We start from the raw sequence: 26,299 nt of genomic DNA, 5'->3' as shown, positions 1-26,299 counted from the left end.
AAGACACACACTGCGCCACCATATGCTCGCTGGCATTTAAGGTCCCGCAGCGGGCAGCCACTAAATTTAGAGTTGGGGGGGTTCGGGGTGGGGGGTGGGGGGGTGACAGAAGAGCTAATGTAGCGATGGAGGAGACGAAGGAGAAAATAAAAAAAAAGAGGAAAGGGTTTCTGGACTGATGCGCAAACCATCTGCTGAAAGAAGCGCAAGACGACAATCGGGCGCCGCTGACGCCCCCCCCCCCCCCCTCCCAAAAGATCAGCGGCCGGCGAACGGCTGCTGGCTTTTGCTGGAATTTCGCTCATCATCAAGGTGATTAACCCCTTCAGGGACGGCGGTCACTACAGTGGACGGCTTATCGCGTGATCCTTATTGATGCATGAAAGGGTTCAAATTGCCAAACAGATTTCTGTCACGTTCATGAACCAAAAAGCAAAACGACGTTTTTTTTATGTTTTGAAAACGCCGCCCGACATCGGAGATGCTTTGAAATGTTACAAAATGAACTTTTGATGCCAATTTCAATAATGTCCTAATGACTTATTTTCAAGCTTTTTTTTTTTTTTGTAGATAATTTCAGGTTTTGTTCTGCAGTGTCAGCACCATTCCAATTGTTGCAAAAAAACAAACAAACAAACAAAAAAAAAACACCACCCATGATGCAAAAGAGAAAAGTTTATTGGTATCTCAGATTTAAAAGAAAAAAAATGTCGTCAATGCGTATTTTACATGCTGCTGCTTTACTCGGGACTTTTGGGATGCCAAGGAGAGGATGATGATGGCGTTACCTTGAGGAAGGGGATGACGAAAGGCCGCAGGGGGAAGTTGGTGGCTTCGTGGAGTTTGCAGTGGAACTCCTCGATGGTTAGCGTGGAATTCTGCGCTCAAACACACACACACACACACACACGGAAGTCCATGTGGAAGACATTAAGTGAGAACAGTACTCTGCAATAGCGTATGTGTGCGTGTGTGTGTGTGTGTGTGTGTGTGCACGTGTGCGCGCGCTAACAGGAAGCACATGTACGGGTTGAGAGGAACAAATATCTTCTTTTCTTTGACAAAAACAAATAAATCAAGCCAGTCGAGTCACGCAGCAAGAAAATGAGATGTTGGCAAGGTTGTCGCTTTCTTTTGGTTTTCCCCCCCCCCCCCCCTTTAAAAAACAAAACAAAAACTTGATGTTCACTTTGCTCAAACGATAACATGACATAGGCCCCAAAATGAAGCCTGTTTCGATATTTTTTTTTGTGGGGCCGATTCCAATATTTGGCAGAACAAAATTCTGATAACTGATTAATCTGCCAATTTAAAAAAAAAATCTATAATCAATAAAAACACTTATTTTATGGCTCCTTTAGGCTTCCAACAACGAGTTACAGGCAAGACTCTTACACAGAGTGGGACCAAAAAAAAAAAAAAATTGTCAAGCATTGGTCGACCAACATTTTGGTGGTCAATACTTGAATGTCATTATATCTCATGTTGTAATGCACGGGTGTCAAACTCAAGGCTCAGGGGCCAGATTTGTCCCGCCGCATCATTTTCTGTAGCCGGCGAAAGCAAATCAAACATGTCAGCTTCCATGATGTTTGCTCAAATCCCCACCAATTTTTTTTTTTTTATTCTCATGTGTAATAAATAAGAGCTAGCTATTGTAAGCATCGTCTTGTTATGAAAACCCTCATTACAGTAACTGCAACAATAGTTGAATAAACCGGTATTATTGACTTCTTGATATGGTTTCGGCCCACCGAGGGAAACGGTAACTAAAATGTGGCCCGTGACAAAAATGAGTTTGACACCTCTGTTGTAATGTGTTCATTAAAGAAATAAAATCAAAATCGAGAACAGCCATCAACAAAAATTGGTGAATCCCCCCCCCCCCCGCCCCCCCACTATTTTAAAAGCGCTGATTTAATCGTGTCCCTGCTTTCAAGCCTTGCAGAAAATTTCAAATGGCCATTTTAAAGCTGAATTAGCAGTTCACACAAGGCTGGTAAATTACGGTTTCACTCCGGGGTTTGAATTAAGGTTTTAAACCATGAGTTAGGGATCCAAAATGTGCTTGAAATTAGGGTTAGGTTTTTAAAGTCAGGACTTTAAAAAAGGGGTTGATGTTTGAAATTCATGTTGGAAGAACTGGGCCAAAGTTTGAAATGAGCCCTTGACGACTTTTGACAACTTCTCAAACGTGTCGCGTTTGAAAAGTCGTTTCAACTCGGGGTCACGGTTGCAAGGCGTTGACTGGAAGCCGCTACGCTAACCTCAGTGTCGCTAACGTGAATAACGCTTTATTGCTCATTCTGCTTGACAAACAAAGACAATTTCCAAGCCAGGGCCTCCCTCAGCGGCAACAACAAGGAGATGGTGATTGGAAAGCACGCGCTGAGGCACAAAGACGGACAGGGGGGGTCGGGGGGGGGGGGGGGGTAAGGGAAACAAAACACGGAGCTGCGTTGCCTGCTCCTCCTCTGGCGCCCTCATTTCCCACGACTGAATTTTGTGGCATCTGTCGGCCCAGATTGCGGCTGGCTTGCCTCGCCTCGCCTCCCCGGAGCCGGCAAAGCGCCTCATTAACATCGCCGCTACCTTGGAGGCGGCAGCGGGGGACGGCGAGGCGGAGGTGCGTCGCACCAGCGACAAACCAGGACGGCTCAAAAATAGCAACCCGGCGTCCGATTCCCACCTCGCGCTTGCCAACGTCGCCTTGATGTTTATTTACATATTTACGTCTTCTACTCCGCGCATAATAAACGCCAAAAACTCTTTGGGTAGGGTTTCAAGCAAGAGTTGGGGCTTGCAACAAGCTCGAGTCAGGTGTAGTAAGGCTCTTAGTCAGGGTTTAAAATGTGGTTTCCACCAACAGTTCAGGTTTCAAGCCAGGGTTGGGATTCCAAAACAGAGTTGGTGTTTCAAAGTAGGGTTTCAAGGCAGGGTTGGGGTTTAAAATACGCATCCAAGCCAAGGTTTGAGATTCAAGCAAGAGTTGGGCTTTTCAAATAAAATTTCAGTCCAGAGTTAGGATTTCAAACCAGGGTTCGGGTTTCAAATTCAGTTTTTAGGATTCAAGTGGGGTTTTTATTGTTGGGTTAGACCACAGGCGTCAAAAGCCAAGGCCCGGGGGCCAGATCCGGCCCGCCACGTCATTTGATGTGGCCCGCGAGAGCAAATCATGCGTGTCAACTTTCATGATCCTTTTTGAAATCTGTACCGAAATGTCAGATTGTCACAGGTAAGTAATAAATAACGTTGAGATTTTGCATCGGCCCTCCGAGGGAAGCCGTAACTTCAAAGTGGCCCGCGACAAAAAATGAGTTTGACACCCCTGTGATAGGATTCGGTTTTACAAGGAAGGTTTCAAGATCAGGGTTTCAAATAAAGTTTGGGTTTTAAGTCAGGGTAGGGACGGGGTTCCAAAGTTTGCTTTGAAGCGCGCGTGTGTTACTCACCACCAAGCCGAGGACAAGCGTGCGCACGCGCTCGCCGATCTCGGGCGAGATGTCGTTTCCAAACTGCTGCAGCGTGGTGAGGAAGCGCTTGAGCTTGCTCAGTTGCCGGGCGCCGCACGCCGGAGGAAGCTGCTGATTGGCCAGCGACGACGACGACGACGAGCCTGGCCCATTGCCGTAGCCGTTGGGCGGCGACGGCGCCCCGTTCAGCGCCGTGGGCGAGTGGCTGCTGCTGCCATTCGTCACTGGGAAACAAAAGCGCAGGGCAGGCCGGGTTCAATGAACTCATCACATTCACATTTCGGGTTCACAAAGTTTCAGTTCAGTGTTGTCTTCAGTGCTTCCGCTCCGCCATGTTGTTTTCATTTGCTTTTCTCATAGCGCAGACAAATCGACACAATGGGATGTTCCGCCAAGCGCTGCAGCCAAGCGAGATAGCAATAAAGCTGTTTTGTATTGTATTCAGGAAACTTTATTTATCCTCATGGGGTAATTTGTATTGCATTCCTTTGAACGCAGCTCCGTCTAGTGGACGCATAGTGCAACTGCAGCCACTATTGTAGCTTCTATTCCATGTGCCTTATAATGCGGTACGCCCGATATATAAAAACAGTTTTGAAATTTATTGAAGGTGCGCCTTATACTCCGACATGCCTTATAGTGCGGAAAATACGATAACTTTGGCGGCAATGTGACAACTAGATAACTAGTTTTCAAATCAGAAGTCAAGAATAATGGTTTGTTCAGCCATTGCTTGCATTAATGTAATAAGTACGTTAAAAATATCTCAATGTTATGATGAATTTCATATGAAATTTTGCTTCAGACTTGAGCAAGCATCATGGAAAATTTGACATACTCAATTGGCCACACAAAATGATATGGCGGGCCAGATCTGGCCCCGAGCCTTGGGTTTGACACCTGTGTTTTAAAGTGTTCCATTAACCTGACACGTTTGTTTTTGGAATGTGGGAGGAAACCGCAGTACCCGGAGATAACCCACGCAGGCATGGGGAGAACATGCAAACTCCACACGGGAAGGCCGAAGCGGGGATCGAACCCTGCACCACTGCACTGTGAGGCGGACGTGCAAACCAGTTGTCCGCCGTAGTTTGTGAATGTACGTTTTCGCATCAAAAATTGTTGCATCTTTATGCCTTTTTAAAACACCACTAATAATTTTGACATGAAAACTCAAGTGTTTGTGTGTGTGTGTGTGTGTGTGTGCAGGGGCTGACTGGATTGTGTGTGTTTTCAATTAGATGAAGAGGCCCCTCCCCCTCTGGCTGACATCCAAACAAGCGATGCTCCGGCGCCACATCTGCTAAAAATTGAAGTCACATGGCAAATCAAAGAAAGAAAGAGGTTCCGATAGATAGACAACACACACACACACACACACCATTCGCCGTGTTTCATTGCGACATGTTTTCATTGGGAAGGAGGAATCCAACAGCTTTGATTTACTGGCTCCCAGGAACGTGTCAATACTGGCCTTTGATAAGCGAAGCAGACAAACGTGGAACAAATTGTTATGGTGCTATGGCCTGTCAGCATCATACCACGATGGTTGGTATCTGCCCCCCCTCCCCACCCCAAAAAAATAAATCTCATATGGTTTGGAGAAAGAACCCTTCTCAGATACTACACTCTCATTCGTGACACCCACGTCACTCACCAAGCCAAGTCGCGCCTTTTCAAGCCACACACAATCATAGTCACAGAATTCTCTCCAATTACTGGCTGTGGAAAAGTGGGGTACTCACGAGTGGTGGGGGTGTAGGAGCTGTTTCGGGGGGCTCCTTGCGTGCTGGGCGGGGGCGGCATGGCGGGCGGGGTCAACCTGGACTGTGTCTTGACATCCGCAGGTGAGTCGGGCATGGTGGAGCGCTTCCCAAGGCCACCTGTCCAAAAACGGAAGGACGTCATGGAGGCGGGCGGACGGCGAGCAAACGCGCGGTGTCGTGACAGTGACGCATATGCCGGCGTTCCGCGATCGCTCATCCCCGCGCCATCTGTTCCTGCCTGCTGCGCTGCCACGTGCCACTTTTTGCATCAAGTAGCAAGGACGGGCGGAAAGATAAAACCGGCGATGGTGTGCTGACATTTTTGAGAATGCAGAGGGGAAAAAAAACCCAACAACAAAAAAATACCGCGGCCTTGTGTCGCTCGCTTTCGGCTAGTTAAAGGTGAAGGTTTGGGTGGCTGTTATTGTGCTGAAAAGCCGTACCAATGACATTCGATTTTCATCCCCGCCCATGCATAATTCACAAATACACCTTAAACAACCTTGAAACCAAAGCTGGCGCGGCAGCACGGCCGGCGTGTTACGACTTAAAGAGATGCGCTTAACGTGCATCTCTTGTCCATTTAATAGCAGCGGCCTCGTTCGCCGCCGGACACTACCCCCGACCGGTCAGCTATCGACGTACGCAGGCAAGCCTTAATGGAAAACGCTTTGACTTTGCCCAAGTAGCTTTACGACTTCTCTAAAGTGCTGCGGCCGGGGAAAGGCGGAAGGAAGCCGCCATTAAGGATGAGAGCGGCCTCTTCAAATTATTGACGGGGGGGCCGCAAGTGTTTGCCGGGCGGTTGGATACGATCCCGTGGGAGGGTTATAGCTGTTCATTAAACGCACTTACTGAATTGTTGTTCACCATGCACGGCATCGTCGCTTGGACGACTTTTTGTTTCGCGTAAGCTAGTCAAAAACAAAAAAAAACCAAAGGCGGTTTATTGGCACGCACCGTTTAAGCTCACCGTCAAGCTAAATGTACAGCAAAGACAATCGCGTGTAGCGTACAAGGCATACATTCTTTATCCTCTGTGGAACACGACGACTATTTCCGCGTGTTTTGAGTTACCATGTGTTCATGGAAGGCGTTAAAACTTACAAGTCAAGGTACCGCTGTACGAGCGCATCAGGATTGCGAATATCATTTGAAGCTAAGAAAAATTCACAGTGACCGAGAAGTTACTTTTTCTAGGGTGTTCCGTCCAGGAGAGCGGACTGTGATGGTGCTTTGAAAAGGAGGACATGAAATTTTGAGAAAGGCTGTTCAAAATGCATCTTTGGACTTGTGGCGACATTGAGCGGGATAAAAGTTTCGGAAAAGATGTTGAAAAAAAATCCACGATGGCATCATCGTTCTTCACCCACCCCCTAAAGTGTGTGCCGAAGAGACGGACGGGTGCGCACACCGCAGCACCCCTAAAAACTTCAGACTGGAGTAGAACAAGCAGAGCCTCTTTTAAATCCACCATGAGACATTTATCAAAAGCTGAATCATCAAGAGCATCGCAGCAAGGATGTCCCTGGGCTTACATCAGCCGTTGGGCGCACCGCGCTTATACGATCGTCCGTGTTTACCAAATCTTTCTCTTGCCCCAAGAAAGGCGAGTCGATGTCCTGTCGGCTCGCCGCACACGTTGCCGAGGTTACACGCTCGTTGCATCACTCAGGCCCCCAAACAAGGCTGCCGCTTCTGCAATCAAGTCCTTTCTGTAAGCAGCTGTAAAGGGGGTGCGCCGAGCCCAAGGTCACAAACTGACGAATAAGAAACCTGGCACGCTGGTAGACACTCTTGTATTTTGGGGGGAAAAAAAAAACAAGACACGCGCACAAACACTGACAAATGTGAAGGGCTGCCTTTTACACCACCTCCAACATTGAAAAATGGTGCACCCCTTAAAAGAATACCAATTCAAAACCTGATCAAAACGTGACCATTAAAAAAAAAAAACGTAGTTAGCCATTGAACTAGACGCATTCCCAGGAATGCACAGGCCAGTTTTCTCGGTATCGACGCTTCATGTGAAATGTGCTGAGGGGGTGCGCCGAGCATGAGGTTATAAACAGACCAATGTTTCCTTTCCACAAAATGTCCAACACACCATTTGAAGCATTCGTTTTACCCCACGCAATTGTGAAGCGCAGCCTTGCGCACCACTACCCTATTTCCCAAAATGGCACACCCGCAAGGAAAAAAAAAAAAACTGAGCTAAACACCTTTGTGTCAATTCCAAGACTTTTTTTCATGGGTTTTGACAATCCAGGCATTCAATCCTCTGTACGTCTATGTATTTTTACATTTATCCCCACAGTTTAGAACAGTCAGTCGCACACCCATTTCAACATCCCAAGATGGGACACCCCACAGCACACCCCCATAACACCCAAAATCATCATGCAAATGCGATCAAATGAAATGCAAAGTCAACATTTTGGTGTTGAAATATAACAACAAAACCTTTGTTAAAACCAAACCACATTTGGTCAAATACAAGAAACATACTATGTGAAACTCCAACAGAAATACACATCAGTGGTACGCTATACGTTTGAAACCTTCAAGAAAATGCTCCATTTAATTTGGAACATCATGTAGCATCAAAGACAAAAGACAAATATAGGAAAGAAATCATGGTTAAAACAATTTGGACATTCCATGATCAATTCATTTCAAGTTTAGAGTAGGTTTGTTAGCTTTGCTAGTTTTCAAAAAAAGCCTCATTTTAATTGAGTTTTTATCAGCTTTTTTTTGCTTTATTTGATTATTAATTATTATTTATTTAGTAATTATTTTTGAGATTTCATTTTATTTTAATTAGCATCAAGTTTTTTTTCCAAACAAAATTGTTACAGATCATTTTAAAAAAATTTTAAACCATGTTTTCAATCTTTTTTTTGACATTTTTCATTTAGTTGGGAGTTATTTTGCTTCGTTTGCTCGAGAATATTGTCCAGGGTTTAGCACAAGACAGTTTGTATTTGCATCTGTTAGTCCACATTCCAAACAATGACCGAATAAATCAAGAAAAATGCTCACAAACCAGCATAGTCGCGGAACCTTTTCACATTAGCGCTCGTCATTTTGCTCGCAGGCGTCGGGCCCAAAAATTTCCAAGCGATGACGGCGACCGCTGAGGACAACATTTAAAAGGACCGTCAACTCTTTCAACGTTCAACTCGAGTGACAGTTCAAAGAAGGCAAAGCCTTGTGACATCGCTTCTTTTCTTCTCGTCACAAACGGCAAAATCCTTGTGACATTTGTTAGTCGCCCACAGATCGTTTCAAACACGCCAATTTTTTTGGGGTTTTTTTTTTTTTTGGGATAATCGAATGCCGAATGTAAAGAATGTGCGAATTTGCATCGAAACAAACACGTGCCGAATAGTTGTTTGCCGTCGGGCGGAAACCTCGTTTGTCCAAAACTCCAAATATACTGTACTCAACTCGATATTTTGGCCAATGAGGACGAGCTGAGGGACAGGTGACAGATTTTCCACACACACGGAGCTGCATGCAGAGCGTATCCCATCAAGCTATCCCACCTGTCACGAAGATGCATGGATGCACCGCCCCAACCGCCAGGCTCGGCGCACCCACACACCCACGCGCACACACCCCGGATTGGATTCGCTCTGGGTTTGCTGGCAATATAAAAGCATGCTAAATGTTTCTCACCAGATCCACGAAACCTTAAATCAGGCATGGCCAAAGTCCGGCCCGCGGTCGAATTTCATCCGGCCCTCGGCCCCTGTCATAAAATTAGTGCCGTCTGGCCCGCAGGTTGGGCGCAATGGAACACGTGTTGCATTGACTGAGGTCTCGTAGACTGGTGAGTGATGTTTCATAGAGTACTGCTTCCCTCTAGTGGCTAAATGAGTAATAGCATTCACTAAATGAGCAATAGCATTTAGACACTAGAGGGCAGTAGCACTCTACGAGACATCACTCCGTGTTTATATTGACTGATATGTCATATTTCAAATGATCCTTGCAGTTGTGGATATGTGTATTGCTTGTTCATTTCCCTGTTGTTCGAGTCAAAGGTTTTGTGACTATTGAAAAGTCATGGTGATACATTTTATGTTTCAAATCAATCCATTTGCACTCAGGAGACTTCTGTTTAAGAAAAAGTCAAGTGAATAAGCAGTTGCGTGTGATATACCGGTTTCAAATGAACCAAAAGAAATTCTTAAGATTGTTGACATTCAAATAAAAATGGAAATGTGAAACAGACTGGCTTACTAAAATTTGTTGAACAATATTGTTGTTCAATGTAAAAAATGTCAGCCAAGGTCGGCCCCCCGACATTTTACCACATAAAATCTGGCCCCCTTGGCAAAAAGTTTGGACACCCCTGCCTTAAATGATACTCCACCTTTACGACGCGCGTCGTCACGACTGCCCCCCACTTTTTGTTTTTTTGGGTGCGTTACGATCGTCGCGGTAAAACCAGGATCACATATCAAATGACTCGTGCTTCCAATTCAAATGCTCAATTGTTGCTCGGAATAGATTCGGCACTGGCAAATCTTTTCGTGGTCGGAGTTGATACGGTACAGGACTGCAAGGGTCAAAACTGCTTTGTAAGCTGCTATTCCTGTGACTTTTGTGAAATCGGATTAGAATACCACATCATCAATGCTGGTTTTGAATTGTGTTAGCAACGAGCTAAATCAAGTTAATGTGGTTTGATGCTAATCTATTTATTGATTTTTGCCCAGTATTTTACAGTTTCGTATTTTTTCCCAGTTGAATATATTTTGACGCTTTGTTTGATGTTTTTCTTTGAAAGAAGTGCAGGAATTTTTTCATCTGTGTTTTAGGTTCTTGTTGGAATACTTTACAATTTATTTTACCCGTAAATTGAGTCGACGCTTTGGGTTCCCCGGATATACCCTACCACTCATGGCTGTATCCCATCGGCAGGTTGCCAAAAATCGGCACAACATAAGAGCGTTATTTACATTTTGGCGTTGGCGGGCGGGCGGGTGGGGAAGGTTGGGAGAGAGCGTAATGAGCCACCGAATCCCGACACTCTTGTGCATCCTGCTGCAGTGTTTATACTATGCCGAGCCAGCAAAAAGACATAACGAGATTCATCAATGGCACGCTGAAGGTCTGAACGCCATCTGGTCCATCGCACAAATATTCACACACACACACACACACACACGGCCGCCAAAGTCTCAACACAACCCACATACACACACAGACACGCGTGCATGATGGCCAAGAAAACATATGTAGTGTCGAACACCAGTTGTCCTTTGCAGTTTTTCCTCAAAATAAACAAATAAATAAGTGGAGGTGAAGTCTGATGTCTGTCGTTGCCATCTGCGGCAGCCCTGGAGCAAAAAGACTAACAGTTCTTAAAAAGTAATGTACAAAAAAAAAAAATGTAAATAAAATAATAAATGAGAAAAAGGTCATTTCAATTGGAACTGCATTGACTGTAATTTTGGTCGCATACACACCAGAGAAAGCCCCCCCCCCCCGACAAGAAACACAAAGGGATCGAGCCCTGTCATGAATCGTGATAAGACGCAAGTTAACGTACACCACTCATCAAAAGAGGTTCAAACCAGTGTGTGGATGCCACAAGGTGACGGCTAAGCACTTAAAAATGGAGATGATCATAAAGCATCAACACGATGCATCTCCAAAGTAGCATGTCGTCACTGTCCCGTATAAAACATTTGTGCTTTTTTTTTTTAAAAAAAACCTATACATTACGTTACTGTATTCCGGAGTTAAATTTATCAACACACTACCTTAGCGTGACATTCATCCATCATATTAGCTAGCATACTAGCCGCAAAAACACGCAAGCACAAAATGATGTGACACATGGGTTAAAATTCTACAGCCTTGAGATATCTTCTTCATCTTCCGTACCGCTTGATCCTCACTAGGGTCGCGGGGGGTGCTGGAGCCCATCCCAGCCGTCTCCGGGCAGTAGGCGGGGGACACCCTGAATCGGTTGCCAGCCAATCGCAGGGCACACAGAGACGAACAACCATCCACGCTCACACTCACACCTAGGGACAATTTAGAGTGTTCAATCAGCCTGCCATGCATGTTTTTGGAATGTGGGAGGAAACCGGAGCACCCGGAGAAAACCCACGCAGGCCCGGGGAGAACATGCAAACTCCACACAGGGAGGCCGGAGCTGGAATCGAACCCGGTACCTCTGCACTGTGAAGCCCACGTGCTAACCACTGGACTACCGGGCCGCCCGCCTTGAGATATCATACCACTAATACTCGAAAGCCAACTTATACCAAAAATAAAAACAGTCACCGCTCAGTTTTGTGGACTTGATTGCGGATGAGCGCAACAAACTCAAGTCACACTGGGAGAGTTTGCCGCCGAAGGAAGTTTAGGACAAGCTCGTGTGGCTTTGTCAGTCGGATGCGGCATCCTGCTGCTGCCCGACTGCTGCAGAGCTACAGATGGATGCCACCACTCTCTCTGGAGCCGTGCCAGCGCCAGCCAGTGAACAGCTTGCCTGGCACAGACCCACCCCTTGCGCTGAAACAGTGGCAAACTACCCGCGCACAGATGGGCGGCCAAAATACCTCGCTCGCACACTCCCAGAGCGGCAGCACAAAAGACGTGCTGCGGTACTGCCGGAGCCGTCACAGAGGCAGGATGGCGCCTGGGTGTAAGGGAATGCTGGGAAAGACGAGTAGTTAATACATCACAGCAGACTGGGGGGGGGGTGTGTGTGTGAAACCACTCGTAGATAAAACGACTAGTCCGCATTGACATTAAAAAAAAGCAACAAAAGTTGATCATTCTCGAATCACGTTTTTTTTGGCATGGTGTCTTCCAAAAGTATGAAAATAAGATGGTTGCAGATGAGAATGGCGGTTCGCCTCGCGGGTCCATCTTGATGACGTAAATTGTGTGGAGAGCTCCCTTGGTCAGAGAAGTTGGAGGATACAAACCCCCAACCACTACTCACAACAAATACAACTAGCGTAATGTTGGGTTGTGTTTTTCATTTTGTCGTTCTGTCCAAATATGACTTGACGTAAACTCGATCTATGGTGCACGACATGTTGGTGACATCGATTAACCCTTTCTGGGACAGCGGTTACCACCGTGGACAGCTTATCATGTGGTCGGGTTACAGGTTATCATTATTAGTGGATGCAATGGTTTAATCACCTGACTACTTTTCACCACATTATATTTGATTAAAAAACAAAACAAAAACAACAGCAAATAAACAACTAGTCGTTCAACTTTTGTGTCAGCTTTGGCTCTGAGTCACGTACTGCTCCTCTGTCATGTGGTGTGCCACAGGGCTCAATGCTGGGGCCTCTGCTGTGTGTGCAGCGATGGCTTTTTGAAAGGGCTCTGTAAATACATTTGAGTTGAGAGATTTGAGAACAACCTCAGGACAAATTAGAGTGTTCAATCAGCCTGCCATGCATGTTTTTGGAATGTGGGAGGAAACCGGAGTACCCGGAGAAAACCAACACTGGCCCGGGGAGAACATGCAAACTTCACACAGGGAAGCCAGAGCCCCGGGATTGAACCCACAACCTCTGCACCATGAGGTCGACGCGCTCAGCACTGGACCACCACCAATTTATTCGAAAAAAAAAACCCCAAACAAACCACAAAAAAAACCTAATCAACATGCGCAATCAGTATTGATGGTCTTTTCTGGAACCTGAAAACCGTTTCAGCGCTACAATGACTTTTGATCCATCATGGTGAAAAGTAAGCTGGCAGCGAAGGTCATTTCGAAAGGCAACAAAGAACAGATTCAAGTCGGAGGCTTTTGACTTTGAAGAATGACAACTGTATATCCAAACAGAGAAAAATCTGCAAATAATTGACACGCAACCCAATCAGGGGTTGCAATTGCGTGCAGATGTCAGGAGTGCCAAAAACGTCTGGCACATCACACAATACGACGATGAGAAGAAAGGAGCGTTGGCGCGGAGTGCCGATGCGGACTTGGAGCTGGGAGTCGCGGCTTGGAGTTTGAAGCGGATTATGTGGAACAGGAGAAGTGAACTAATCTCTTTTCGTCAACGGACGCTACAGCTTCGTGTTTGCTTTCAAAACTTTGCTTGTAGCAGACGTGTGCACATTTTTCAGCATGATGTCTCTGATCCACTGGTGAAAGGACACTTTGATCCTCTCCTCTTTCATCTAGAACTGCTTCAGACAACAAAGTGTATGCAGAAAAGTGGTGAAGATTGCACGACTGTCTCTGTCCTATGTGTTGTCTTGTGTTATTTTGACTTCAAAATGGCGCCGCGAGAGTGGCTGCCTTTCCAGCAGCTCCTATTTTTTTGTTGTTCTACTTCTTCCTTTCATAACTTTGCTGCTGTGAATCTGGAATTTCTCCATTGCGAGACTAATAAAGGTTTTCTTAATCTTTTCTTAATATTGAAGCCTCACCTCACGACAGCCATGTCTACGTTCTGATTCAGCGACTCCCACGTCACTCACCGGTCCAGGCCCCGCCTTTTAAATAGTCACATCAACGACAGCATCCTGAAGTGAAATGATTCAACTCTAACTCCAGATTGCACGAGATGGCGCCCGAGTATTAATTAAATCGTCTTTGGCCAGAGAACAAAAAGTGACATTTTATTTTTTCCCCAACAAATAACGAACGAAAGCCGAACTCCAAAAACGCAACACCTGCAGTATTGCCACAGTGCAGCTGGCAGCAGGTACACTTGGTGTGTGGTTTGGCGTTTGGGGGCTGCATAGTGGCTGGCGACGCCAACTGTGCCCCACCACCCCCAGCCGGGCACGCGGCGTCGGCGTCCAGCGAGCCCGCGCCATCTGCGACGTACGCATCCGCAAGCTCGGAGGGCACAGACGCGTGCGCGAGCGCGCGCATGAATGCACAGTCGGGACGCCGGGGCGGGCGCATGGGCGCCAGGGCGCTGACAGCTCGCCATCTGTGCACCGCCACGACTTTGCGCGCCGCTGGCATTTTGCTTGCCCTTGCTTTCGCTTCCATGGACGAACACCTCCAATTTTTTTTGGGGTGTGTGTACACATGAAAAGCAATGCTGGTTTTTAGTATAATTTTTAGTATGTATCGGGTTTTTTTTTTTAAATCCATGAAACTATTTGACAATAAAAAAGCGGCATCGTCCGTGTTTCATTTTGCAAACAAAAGACCAAATCTGGAAAAAAAACAGGTCCAGATTTCCACCCCAAAAAAATCAGAATACTGCAAAAAAAAAAAAATACATGAACCCAATTTTCTGCAAAAATGGACGCCCGCAATGGCTCCGTCCGAACACGAAAGCCGCCTTTCGCCACAAATACGCATCTTCCGTTTCACCTATTTTACCACAAAAACAATCCCCGTCGCCATGGAAACGCTCCACGTGAGCTGGGCACGTGACCTCCCAAAAAAAACGCTTATTAGCAACGAAAAATGAAGCGCTTTCACGGCCTAACCTGAAGCCCGTCTGCGTGCGATGCGGAATCCGCCGCCGCTGCTGCTCGAGCTCATCGGCGAGGCTGCACCCGCGCCAACTAATGGACGTGATATCGATCCCCGACCACTTCCCGTCATCTCCCTCCTCCTCCTCCTTCTTCTTCTTCTGTGGTGGGTACTGGCACGCCCACCGCGCAGCACTCTGCCGTGCCATCCAGACATTTTGATGAACATATGTCCACACACACAGAAAATAAGGCAGCAAAAGCCTCTGTTTATCCGCCCGTGTGCGTGAGAAGGTGCGCGCAGACGACTGCGAGCCAACGAGCCCGACGCGCTCCCCGGTGGCCTCTTCTGCTGCCAGTAATGGAGGCGGGAGGCGTAAGAGAAGCCGCGACAAATGTCATCATAACAACAACGCAGACACAAAGAAGACAGAGAGGATGCGCGTGTTTTTGTGCGCAAGGACAAACAAAACGGGACTTGGCAGCGAAAAATGCCACATTTGCTAGTCGGCAACCAAATTTTGGCATGAAGACTCTGTGATGAGTTTCAAATCAATACAAACTGCTGGATTTAAAATAACCCGATACAGGTTAAAGGCAGATTGTGTTGTTTGCCTTGGTGGGTTATCTTGAACCCGGCAGCTTTGAATTTGGTTATTCTTAACCCAGCGCCAAAAAAAAAAAAAAAAACAAGCTGTAATTTCACAACCACAGGGCGCACTTAAAGGTCTTAAATTGTCTCCAAAATGGACGCGGCGCCGAATAAAGCGGTGCGCAATTTGGTCGTGAAAATACTTTCTCGATGACGTCTTCAATTTGTTTAAATTTTTTTTTTTTTGCCTTCACACTCATTGGTATTCACGCGTCAGCCAGCCGCTAGCTGTTCGCTTGGGCTTGCCACCTCCCGGGGTGGCCAATAATCAATAAAGCGAGAGCGTAAATAGGATAAGAACGCCATCCGGACCCCCGACCGCTACTGATTGTATCACGTCAGGCTGTTGAAAGGAAAAACAGCGGCTTCAAGACATACAACACATATGATGAGACTCAATTCAGGGGAAGGGGGGGGGGGGTTGTCACAGCTCTCCCTGGTGGAGGCTAATGTTGGATACACACACACACACACACAAATAAATGTTGCATTTCCACGGCGTGCTGGGTAAGATGGCCGTGCACGAGGCTTCTCACTCCTCCTCCGCAGACTCACAATAAGGTGATTTTTTTTTTTCTGGATCAATTTTTGATGTTTGGTCTCGCTTTGCCAGCTCTTGATATGCGACACGCCTCAGCTTGGAGCACAAATTCGGCACAACGTCTTCTTGGAAAGTGCACAAGTGGAGCAACGTTCTTCCTTCACATGTGCGGGGCCCTCTGAGGAAGCCAGATAGGACGGCCAGGACAAGCCGGGAGGAGGCTCGCCTTTCCCGGTGCCATCAACCATTCTGCATCCGCGACCCAAATCGCCTGTGGGCAGGAAAAAAAAAAAAAAAAAAACATCTTGAGCGCCATCCGTATGCTCACATCCTGAGCAGCCCGCGTTCCCGCCTGGCGCCCATCCTCTCCTGTTCCAGGTTCCTCTTCTGGTTCCTGAGCGGCACGGCTATCTGGGTTCCTCTCATTCTGAAGGCCTATTGTGTAGCCGACCCGGTTCCTGTTGCCCGGGCCGGCGCTGTTTTCCATCAAGGCTCCGTCACCGGCGCTGTGATTGCGGCGGCTATTTTTGTGGAAACATTCCATGCAGTTGTGGCGGCTGGACTGTTTTCTCGCACGCTTTGCGTTCCGAGCCCGTTGGGGCTCCGCTTGCAATTTTTGGGACTGCCGTGTGTGACTTTGTGTTACGTTCGGAGAAAAGGGAATACGTCACTTTCCCTTACAACGATTAGCAGATTTTTTGGTAGATCCACATATCACCAAGGCACATCGCCTCGCAGCTACAAAATATTCAGTCACCCTGGCAAAAAACCAAAATGACAAAAAACAAAACAAAAAGTCAATTGTCCCCTAATCCCTGTTCAAAATCCAACAAAGAGTGATGTCTAACATGTGTACTATCAGATTTTGAGGTGGAAAAAAAAGGCAAAAGTATGTCGTCGCTTTTCAGCTTTCCCTGCAAAACGTCTCCACATCTCTCCCTGTGCCTCTTTTTCCTTCACGAGCTGCTGACAATAACTAAAAACAACATCGACAACAACAACAATGTTCTTCACCCGATATGATGATCAGAATAACGTGATCACAGGCAGTCGAGATTCGGTGAGATGGGGGTTCGGGGGGGCGGGGGTGTCAATAAAGCTAACTGCCGACCTAACAACAAAGAGCGGCACTGGCAAAAGCAATAAGAGACAGTTCCTGCTTTTGGCAGTAGTATCAGAATCAATTTTGTTTGGGTATGGTTGGGATCAATAAAACCAACCTAACCTGCGTGCAAACTTGGGCCCAACTTTTTTGCGATGGTACCTTTCACCCAAGGGAAAAAGCCAGCTTTGACGGACGGCCAGTGCCTTTCACAAAAACTCCAGGTTCTACATCTTGTCCCCCTTCTTCGGGCAACAAACTTTCTCTATCACTTTCAGACCCGACGATTCAACCGCCAGGTGAGCTGAGCCGTCAACTGCGGTGGTGTGTGTCGTCCTGCGCTTTTAGCAGGTGCGCTAGCAAGCGACACGATCCCAAATCCAGATCAAGCTGTAAAGGCTTCAGGTCGCTAACAGCTAACACGGCACAGGCAGCAAGTCGTATTCATTCGGGGATGTGTAAAAACCACTAAATTGTTTGCAGTTATGGAAACAACTAACCCCCCCACCCCCCCAAAAAACGAGTGAAAGACAGAAACTTATTACACTTTCTCAATACTATGACACGCTAATGGTTAGCACATGTGTGAGGCAGCAGTAGTTAAGTGGCGTGGGAGGGCCGGGGAGGGGGTTAGCCAAAAGCAGATGTTGATAAAGAGGCAGAGGTGGCGGCGTGGCTAGAAACAGATGGCTAAGGAATCATCGCCACGCAAGCCAAACCATCTCGCAACATCTGAAAAAATATTCCGAGGTAGGAAGGGTTTACCCGAAATTTTTTTTTTATTGTGTCTGCGGGAGTCATTTGGTCGAGCGCAAATGGAGAAAAAACATCTCGGACAAACGCGCCTGCGAAGAAGCTTTTCAAAATCTGGGAGTAGCTCAAGCAAAATGCTGTAAACGTCGCAATGTCGACGGGCGCTTCGACATCATTGCGTCCCGATGGAATACTTGCCGGGGATTTATCGTCTGATGACGGGAGTTTTTGTGCACGGAATATTCGTCACCGCATAAATGGTATCTCCTTGGTCTATTTTGTCAGATTTTTTTTTCGTCTTCACATAAAAAATATTTTCAACAACAACAAAAAAATCTGTTCTATTGAGAAATTATTTGCACAGCGAATAAAAAAATTCCCTCTGGATGAATGAATCGTGATTAAAAAGACAATTTTAAAAGTTGCATCAAAATATTGTCAACTAAATAAACACCATGGAGTCATTTCTAAGAATTTTGACGGATTTTGTCGATTTCTTTTCATTTCAAATAACGTATCCCCCGCACACACCCCATTCCCATTTGGTGAATATTGTTGAAATACATTTTAGAAAGTAATATAAACATTTCAGGCAGAACCGATTAATCGAATAATTCAAAAAACATTTTGATGCAAAACCTCGACCTGGAAACTTTTTTCCAGACTCATCACGCAGCCCGGCTAATGGCTGGCTAACAGTTAGCCAATTAGCAGTTAGCCGCTTGTCTGAAGCCACGACAGCCACGTCTACATTCTGATTCGCCGACTCCCACGTCACTCACTGGGCTAGGCCTCGCCTTTTAAAAAGACCGCCACCTCATACACACATTTTGTTGTTCAAATCCAGGAGCTAATCGGAAACATAATCAGTTCCACCAATATTTGTTAGCTACAGCCTTTTACATGATGTAATTGTGCCAAAATATGGAATCATGTAAAAATAACTGAGCTTTCCGACTAAATTCTTGTTGTCGACTGACCCGAACGAGTTTCGCCATTTTCAGCACAACTTTTCCGGAGAGCAACGCGCACCAAATTAAATTGTTTGTTTGGTGTGGCATCACGCTGCACTTTCCTCCCGATATGACAATCTTCTGTAATTGCACCACTTCCTGGTTTAGACTAAGTTAAACAAAATAAGGCTTTTAACTCTCGACTGCATGGAGAGAAAATTGACCGTTGTGTTTGTCCCCAAAACGTCTGCACCCATTTTCCTTTCAAGCACTTTCCACAATAGCCGTGAAATAATTGCCGTTGTTTTTTTTTTTTTCATGTGGGAGACTGGCTGTCAGACGCGTCAACAAGACAGTGGGTGGCTATTGTATGCCGGCGACACAAAACGCTGCCACCCGGCCACCTTTGTCAAATATTTTATTCCGTTTCAGAGTCGGGTCACAAATGCGTATTGATATTATGTGCAACAACAGGTTGCTATTGATGAGTGGGAAAAGGACTTTTTTTTGTTGTTGTTGCGAAAAAGTCTTTATGCCAGAAAATGTCTGAATGCTGATTTCCAAAAATACGATACAACACTATGCACATTGAAGTGATGTCAAGATAATTATCATGGCAAATGGAGTCAGATGAAGAATTTTAAAAAAACAAGAATTTTTGCAGGGGTGATTAAAAAAAAGGGTGTCTTCCATATTACTAAAAAAAACAAGAAGATTCAAATGTTGAAGCAATAATAACAGTAGACGGTGAGGTGTTTTTGTTTTAAATGGCTGGATTTTGGACCAAAAAAGGGCATTGTAATTAGTGTAGCACTTGCATTTTTGGGATGACCAAAAATGTTACCTACTGTCATGGCATTTGTAATTTTTTTTCTGAATCAATGGTGTGGTTTTTCCCCTTTTTTTATGTCCTAGATGTAAAAAATCATCCTTTTGAACGGGGTCCATTCTACCAAAAATTCTGAAGATTTTTGAACAAAACATGCACTGTAATTAGTGGAAATGTCAGTATATTCTGTCAACATCAATGAATGCTGATGAAACAAATATTCACAAATAACATTTTTTTTTTCAGAATGACTGCAGTCAGTTCTACCAAGAATTTTGAAGAATTTTACATCCACTAAAAATTTCGTTCATCGGTAAAAATAAATGGAAGTTTTTTTTTTCAAATTACTTACTACTTACTAATTAAAAGGAGGCATATTTCATTTCATTTCCCCCTCTCTCTACCCCGATACCAGTACAAGCATTCACTGAATCACCGATACAACGAGTGCTATCGATACATGACATTTCAATAAACACCCTGACAAACGATTATAAACAAAGACCCTTCTTTGGTTGCGACCCACGTGAAAATTTGCCCATGGGTCAAAACACCGCAGTCGATCACCAACTACCGGTGATGAGGACTTTACGTCAGATTTCCTTGGCCTTTAAGTATCAAGTAACCGATCCTGTACTGCAGATTGAAATACGGCCGATATCGGCTTGATACAGATTTGCTCATCACCTAGTACTGTGGCTAGAATACAAAATGAAATATTGTCAGGAGCGTTTTCAGCTCTCTTAAACCCTTTCATACACCCTGTAACCTGATAAACTGTCCACTATAATAACCGCTGTCCCTGAAAGGGTTAAACCTCGGAATCCTTCCCCAAAACACAGACATACACATTCCCACACTCTTGTCATTATCTCTCCAATTTTTCTGTGCAGAACTGAGGTAATACCAGGTAACATCTTCACTTTTTTTTTTGACAGACCGTACAGACACCTGCACACTAACACAATCACATCCAGCAGCTTATCGTTTTGGAATAAGAAGAAAATAAGAAAAGGGGCTTGTCAGGATGGGCACAGTGTGTGTGTGTGTGTGTGTATGTGTGTGTGTGTATGAAGGGAAGGCAATGTGCATTAGGGCGATTACAATATCAGCAGACTCCAGATGGAGGCAGGAAAATAAACAGTGCGAGAGGGACAGGACAGACATCTGTGTGTGTGTGTGTGTGTGTGCGAGCAAGCGTCCGAGAAAGTACAGTTAATTAGCGAGTGCGTGCGACTCAATCCCAGTCTGTAGAAAGCGCCTTGGGAGAGCTGCGTATGCGTTTGTGGACTACAAATGGTAGAAATTGGTCATTATAGAGCTGGAAATAATCTGTCGCATCATTTCTGAACCCTTGTAGGTCAGTTTGTCACATTCCGACAAATTTAACCTCAGTGGTGTGGAGACTCAAGTCACTTGTACTGAAGTGTGTGTGATTGCGGGAGCGCTCTGCTTTTGAAAATGTAGACTGGAGATTTGCGTTTCGGATAAAAATCAGGGAAAAAGATTCCACATTGAAGGTTTGCGGGAGCTTAAAGATACAACAAGTCGGACATCAACGGTCATCTGCCACAAGAAACCCCCCCCCCAAAAAAATCAACTTCTGCGTTTCGTTACCCTTGAGCTGGTCAAAAATACAAAAGTCCAGATAGCGTTGACGCTACATGCTAACACTGAGCGCAAACTGCAAATAAGATTACACGACTTGCTTTATTATTCACTTAACCAAAGCATGTACTCGACTTGACTTGCGTGAAAATTAGTCAAGACTCACTTTACCTGGCGGGATTTTTGCCCTGGCAAAATGGGACTAACCGTTAGCGCTTAGCGGCTAACATTCCCACCCGCCAATAAAATGGTGCTGTTGTGCTCACTCTTGACATTAAGTAAGACCCTCATGTAGGCACACTTCTAAGCTCAATAACACACACACACACACACCCAGTCCCTTAACACCCTCTTTCACCGCTGATGAAATTCAATAAGCGGCGACGAGCACCACTCTCTCGCTGATAACCATCGATGGGTGTATTGATCGACACCGTCACACAAATGCGCACGCACACACACACACACTCACGCACTTCTGTCAATAACACACAATGTGAGAGTTGGCAAAGTCCTTCCAATCCATACATGCATGAGGTACAACAAAAAGTCAAATGCATCACTATCGTTCAGTGAAAATAAAAAGAAGAATTGTAGTGATTGTTTTTTGTACACAGTCCTACTAAATTTAGTCAAAGGCTCTTGCAGATAAAAAGTGTGAAATTAGTAGGAAAATGGCATTTTTCACAAGGTGATATAAAAAGTAGTTGTTTTTTTTTTTGGTAGAACTCTAGGGGGAATTTTTTAGATTTTCCAGCATATTTCGTCGGATTTACCAAGAAGAAAGCTCAGAATTTGCCTTTCTTCCCACAGGAAATAATCGAGACAAATAATCAGGCTCTCCGCCGCTCCGGCGTGCAGCCACAACATGTTTGCAAGGCCATGTGCGTGCATGCGTGTTTGACCTCGTGGCCCAATAAGGAGGGGGAGGGGGAACAGGGGGTGGGGGGGGGGGGGGCTTGCTTGCATGGGCAGCGTGTGCCAGGTGTGCGGTGGGCTGCTGTCCAGGCAGATGGCCACATGGAAGCGGCACTAGTGGATGCTTGCAAGGGGATGTGAGCGCCGCAAGACAGTGTTCAGCTAGCACCAGCTTGTTTATACACTGTGTGTGTGTGTGTGTGTGTTTGTGAGAGATGGATGCAATCATGCACACACACCACACACACATACAAAGTAACAACCTGCACTCTTTGTTTACCTTTCAGTTATTCCCCTTTTCCACACACACACACACAAACATATATCACTCCAGGTAATAGCCTGACCCACTAAACAATTCCCAGTATTGTTGCCAATAAACAATTCTGCACAAATGAAAAATGTATGCAATGTAAAAAAAAAAAGGTGTGGGAGGGGGCGCCATTTATAACTATTTATCTCATCAGTTGCATCATTGTAACATCACACCAACAACATCTGCGCGTATAAAAACAAATCAACAATACTCCCATTGGGGTCCAAACACAGCCAGGAACCCGTTAGACTGCAGTACAGTCATACACAAACAGACAGACAGAGATAGAGGGAGGCAGCCCCACGCAGTGACACCCATACAGGAACGCATCGTGCAAAAAAAAAAAAAAAAAAAAGACTTTCAAATGAGAATTTTTGAAAATCGCGGTTTTGTGAGCAAATGTGCAGGAGCAAGCAAGCCAGGTGCTGTCTACTTCTTGGAAAAAAAAGCATCATATGCACACCTCAAATCCTTCCACGTCTCCCCACATCCAACTGTCATCATTTTGTGACGGAGGAAAAAAATAAACAAAAAACAAGGAGACAAAAGCAATAATAAAAAAACACGACTTACACTGAAAGGAGTCGGAGATTCCCACCATGCGGCACGTCTGTGTGGGATTTGCGGGGCGGTTCTCGGGAAAGGCACCGGCGGCTGCGGGGCGCCGCAGCCGGATGGAGGCTCACTCTCGACGGCGTGTACTTCCCAAAAAGTCCGTATGGAGGGAGTGGGGGTTGGGGTTGGGGGGGAGGTTGTAAGGGGGGCAGGCGAGCGGAAGCGTGTGACAAGTGAAGGGAAGGGGACAGGAGGCAGGCAGGCTCCCGAAATCCGTGCAAACGTCGACGAAGGAGGACGACTCCCGTTCGGGGGGTAATTTGGCACACGCGCTCGCCGCGCTTGTGTGGCAGAGCAGCGGTGCTCTGTCTGATTTGGACGGGCTGCGCACGCAACGCCAGGTGGCGAGGGGGCGGGGCCAAGAGCAGCGACTCGCTCTCTGATTGGACCTCAATAAAGTTTTAGCAAAAATCATGAGAAAGATAAAAAGAAAATTTAAAAAAAAGTTCACCGTCAATGTTTTCGACCCATTTACAAAGAATTAGAAAGGAATGCAAGAATCAAAATTAATTTGATAAGGACGTTTTTTGGGGAGAAATAATATAAGATAACCTTTATTTGTCCCACACTGGGGAAATGTGCAATTATGTAAAATATTATTTAATATTATATTGCAATTATGCAAAAATAGTTATTTATAATATGGCCGTCAACATCACAGTGCAGAGGTACCAGGTTCAATTCCAGCTCCAGCCTCCCTGTGTGTACTTTGCATGTTCTCCCAGGGCTTGCGTGGGTTTTCTCCGGGTACTCCGGTTTCCTCCCACATTCCAAAAACATGCATGGCAGGCTGATTGAACACTCGAAATTGTCCCTAGGTGTGAGTGTGAGCGTGGATGGTTGTTCGTGTTCTGTGTGCCCTGTGATTGGCTGGTAACCGGTTCAGGGTGTCCCCTGCCCACTCCCCGAAGGCGGCGGGGATCGGCTCCAGCGTACCCCGTGACCCTTGTGAGGATAAAGCGGATCAGAAAATGGATGGATGGATAATTATTTATAATCAGGGAAAAATGACATTGACGGATTGAACCAAAAAAAACCCCACCCCAATCAATTTCTATAAAGTTAAAATATCCGAATTTCAGGAAGATAACGGCGCTAAAAAGAAGCTAAAGTCTTATTTGCAGCATAGCGCAAAAACTACCATTATTTCCACAAAGCTACAGGTTTAAAGGTTAACTTCTCGTTGCATGGCAGGTGGAACCAACTTTGTAATGTGCACTGCCCCAACAGGACTGGAGTGGAACTGTATCGCCCCACTGCTCACTCGCTCGTTCATGTTTATGAGTCCAAGAGGGGGAGTTGAGAATTGGATTTTTGACCATTCCAACGCTAGCACCTCGTCGTTGTCGTTTTCTAACGCGTTTCCTTGCGGGAGGTCGCAGCCCGAGAGCTTCGTCACTCATCATCTGCTCGGGAATCACATTGGAAGTCTAAGTGGGGAATTATCACTCATTATGGCCAAGCTGGTGCGGACAAGAACCAGCTGGAAGCTTGAGGGCGTTTTTGACTGGTGTGTATCTGTCCACTGCGCACCGCGTCACAGCCCCGCGCGCACGCACTGCATGTGGACGCCTGGGCGAGTGACCTCAGGCAAACATGTAGGCCGCACCATCTGGAAATCATCTGGTCCGCAGAGTCAGTCAAAGGCGACTTTCAGAAGCAGCTGCCAACCGTAAGCCCATTAACACACTTGAAATTATTTATCCTTGTCTTTTTTTGGGTTTTCTTTTTTCAATATCGCAAAACCATTTCATCAGGGGGGTGTAGAATTGTTATACCCACACTATGTCCCAGATTGATCTCTTTGTCACGTCGCAGGTCGAGCGAGATGCTTCGACCTGTCAAGCGAGCGCTATTGTCTGCAGATGCACAGAGAAATATTGGGCAGATTTTTTTTTTTTGCCTCCCCGGCGGAGCGGATTGTTCCCTCGGCCGCATCTCCACAAGGAGGAATATGACGCCATTAGCAGCAACGGTTGCGCCGCTCCTCTTCTCTATCTTGCCTTCTGTCGCCTCGTCTGCATGCAGACAAAGATGTTTGGGGGCGGGGCAGAGTGCGGTCGCAGGCGACGGGGCGGCAGGCGAGGCGCACCAACCGACGATAACGTTGGCGCGGTTTGAAAAATGTCGCGGGCGAAATCAAAATCAAGCATTAGCATGTTATATTCAAGGGAGATATATTGTACTTAAGTACCGTATTGGTCCGAATATAAGACTGTTTTTTGCATTGAAATAAGATTATATAGAATATAGAAGAATATTCGGGGTCGAGACATTATAGCCATTCACGACACTAGAATGGCGCCAGATATCATTGAAGCGAATGCTGAACTTGGACTCCCCAGGCCAAAGCGAACTGTAATTATTTTGGTGTTTTGGTGTTCAAAAAGTCTTTTTTCAAATTTGAGTCTTGGAAAAAGAGGGTCTTACTGTATAATCAGGGCCGTCTTATATTCGGGCCAATACGGTATTTTTTTATTAAGGTAGGAATTGCCAGATTTTTTTTTAAAACACCGAATTATATGAAAAGTCTTGTTACGGTTGTCTTTTAACGCTCATGCCCTCTTTATAATGTATACGGAGCAGGAAACGGCCATCTTGAAGCCGCACCGTGCTCGCTTTCCTCCTTGATCGGACGACAGGCCGCGGGACCCGGGGCCGTCTTTGAATGACACTTGTTTACTGTCAACAGGGCGCTTGTTTTCCTCGCGCGCGGGGGTCCGACAGCTTCGTGACACAGGTGGCCGCCCAGTAGGTGGCAAAATGCAGGAAGTCTGCTTGTCTGTGTGCATGTGTATCGCACGCAGCATGTTTTTCCCGTTTCGGGGGCGAGATATCCTGTGCATGCATGTGTGTCCGTGCGCCTTTCCGATCGCACCGGGCGCTTGACTTCCAGGAACCCCCCCTGGCAGCAAAAACAGGCACTGTGTGTTTCCTGCTGCCCCTGCACCACTATATCACACACACACACACACACACGTGCAAAGACACACAAAGCCGTTCTTAGCTCTTCCATTACAGGTTTCCTCACCGCCTATCCTCTTCACGCCTCCGGCCGTCAAGATGTTTCGCTGCGATTGTCAGGAGAGAAGCGGCATCCGCACAGCCTGTTGTTGAACTTTTTTGTTTGTTTGTTTGTTTGTTTGTTTGCGTAAGTGTGTTTGTGCGTGGGTGTGTGTATTTTATTTATTTTTTGATGGTTGTACGTCAATTTTCATATCATGTCAGATGAACTTTACCGCGACTGAGCTAGCGTAGCATTCAGTAGAGGTTTATGCTCCAACTCATTCAATCGCAGCCATTTTCACTGGAGCAACCCCCTCAATCCCAGCGTT

At 46.0% G+C, this 26,299-nt stretch overlaps 2 protein-coding genes across 7 annotated transcripts in view; both read right to left on the bottom strand.

Annotated features, from left to right (window-relative positions):
- The window catches only part of lratd2a (LRAT domain containing 2a), a 151,687-nt gene that overhangs the window by 41,826 nt on the left and 83,562 nt on the right, over positions 1–26,299 (bottom strand). The window lies entirely within an intron of this gene.
- The window catches only part of runx1t1 (RUNX1 partner transcriptional co-repressor 1), a 45,826-nt gene that overhangs the window by 10,118 nt on the left and 9,409 nt on the right, over positions 1–26,299 (bottom strand). Inside the window, exons 1-5 of one of the 6 annotated variants that reach the window (XM_052070608.1) lie at positions 22,923–23,281; positions 15,885–16,141; positions 5,219–5,356; positions 3,453–3,697; positions 789–878 (exon numbers count right to left, since the gene is read on the bottom strand). In XM_052070608.1, coding sequence (XP_051926568.1) covers positions 789–878; positions 3,453–3,697; positions 5,219–5,333 — 450 coding nt within the window. In that variant the 5' untranslated portion in view covers positions 5,334–5,356; positions 15,885–16,141; positions 22,923–23,281. Of the gene's footprint in view, positions 1–788; positions 879–3,452; positions 3,698–5,218; positions 5,357–8,285; positions 8,936–14,692; positions 15,850–15,884; positions 16,142–22,922; positions 23,282–26,299 lie in introns of those variants that run through there. The other 5 variants (XM_052070607.1, XM_052070603.1, XM_052070604.1 and 2 more) reach the window with 5 other exon arrangements.

This window comes from Hippocampus zosterae, chromosome 7, assembly GCF_025434085.1.
Source record: "Hippocampus zosterae strain Florida chromosome 7, ASM2543408v3, whole genome shotgun sequence".
In the NCBI taxonomy this organism is placed as follows: domain Eukaryota; kingdom Metazoa; phylum Chordata; class Actinopteri; order Syngnathiformes; family Syngnathidae; genus Hippocampus; species Hippocampus zosterae.
This window is presented reverse-complemented; position numbering and strand designations above follow the sequence as displayed.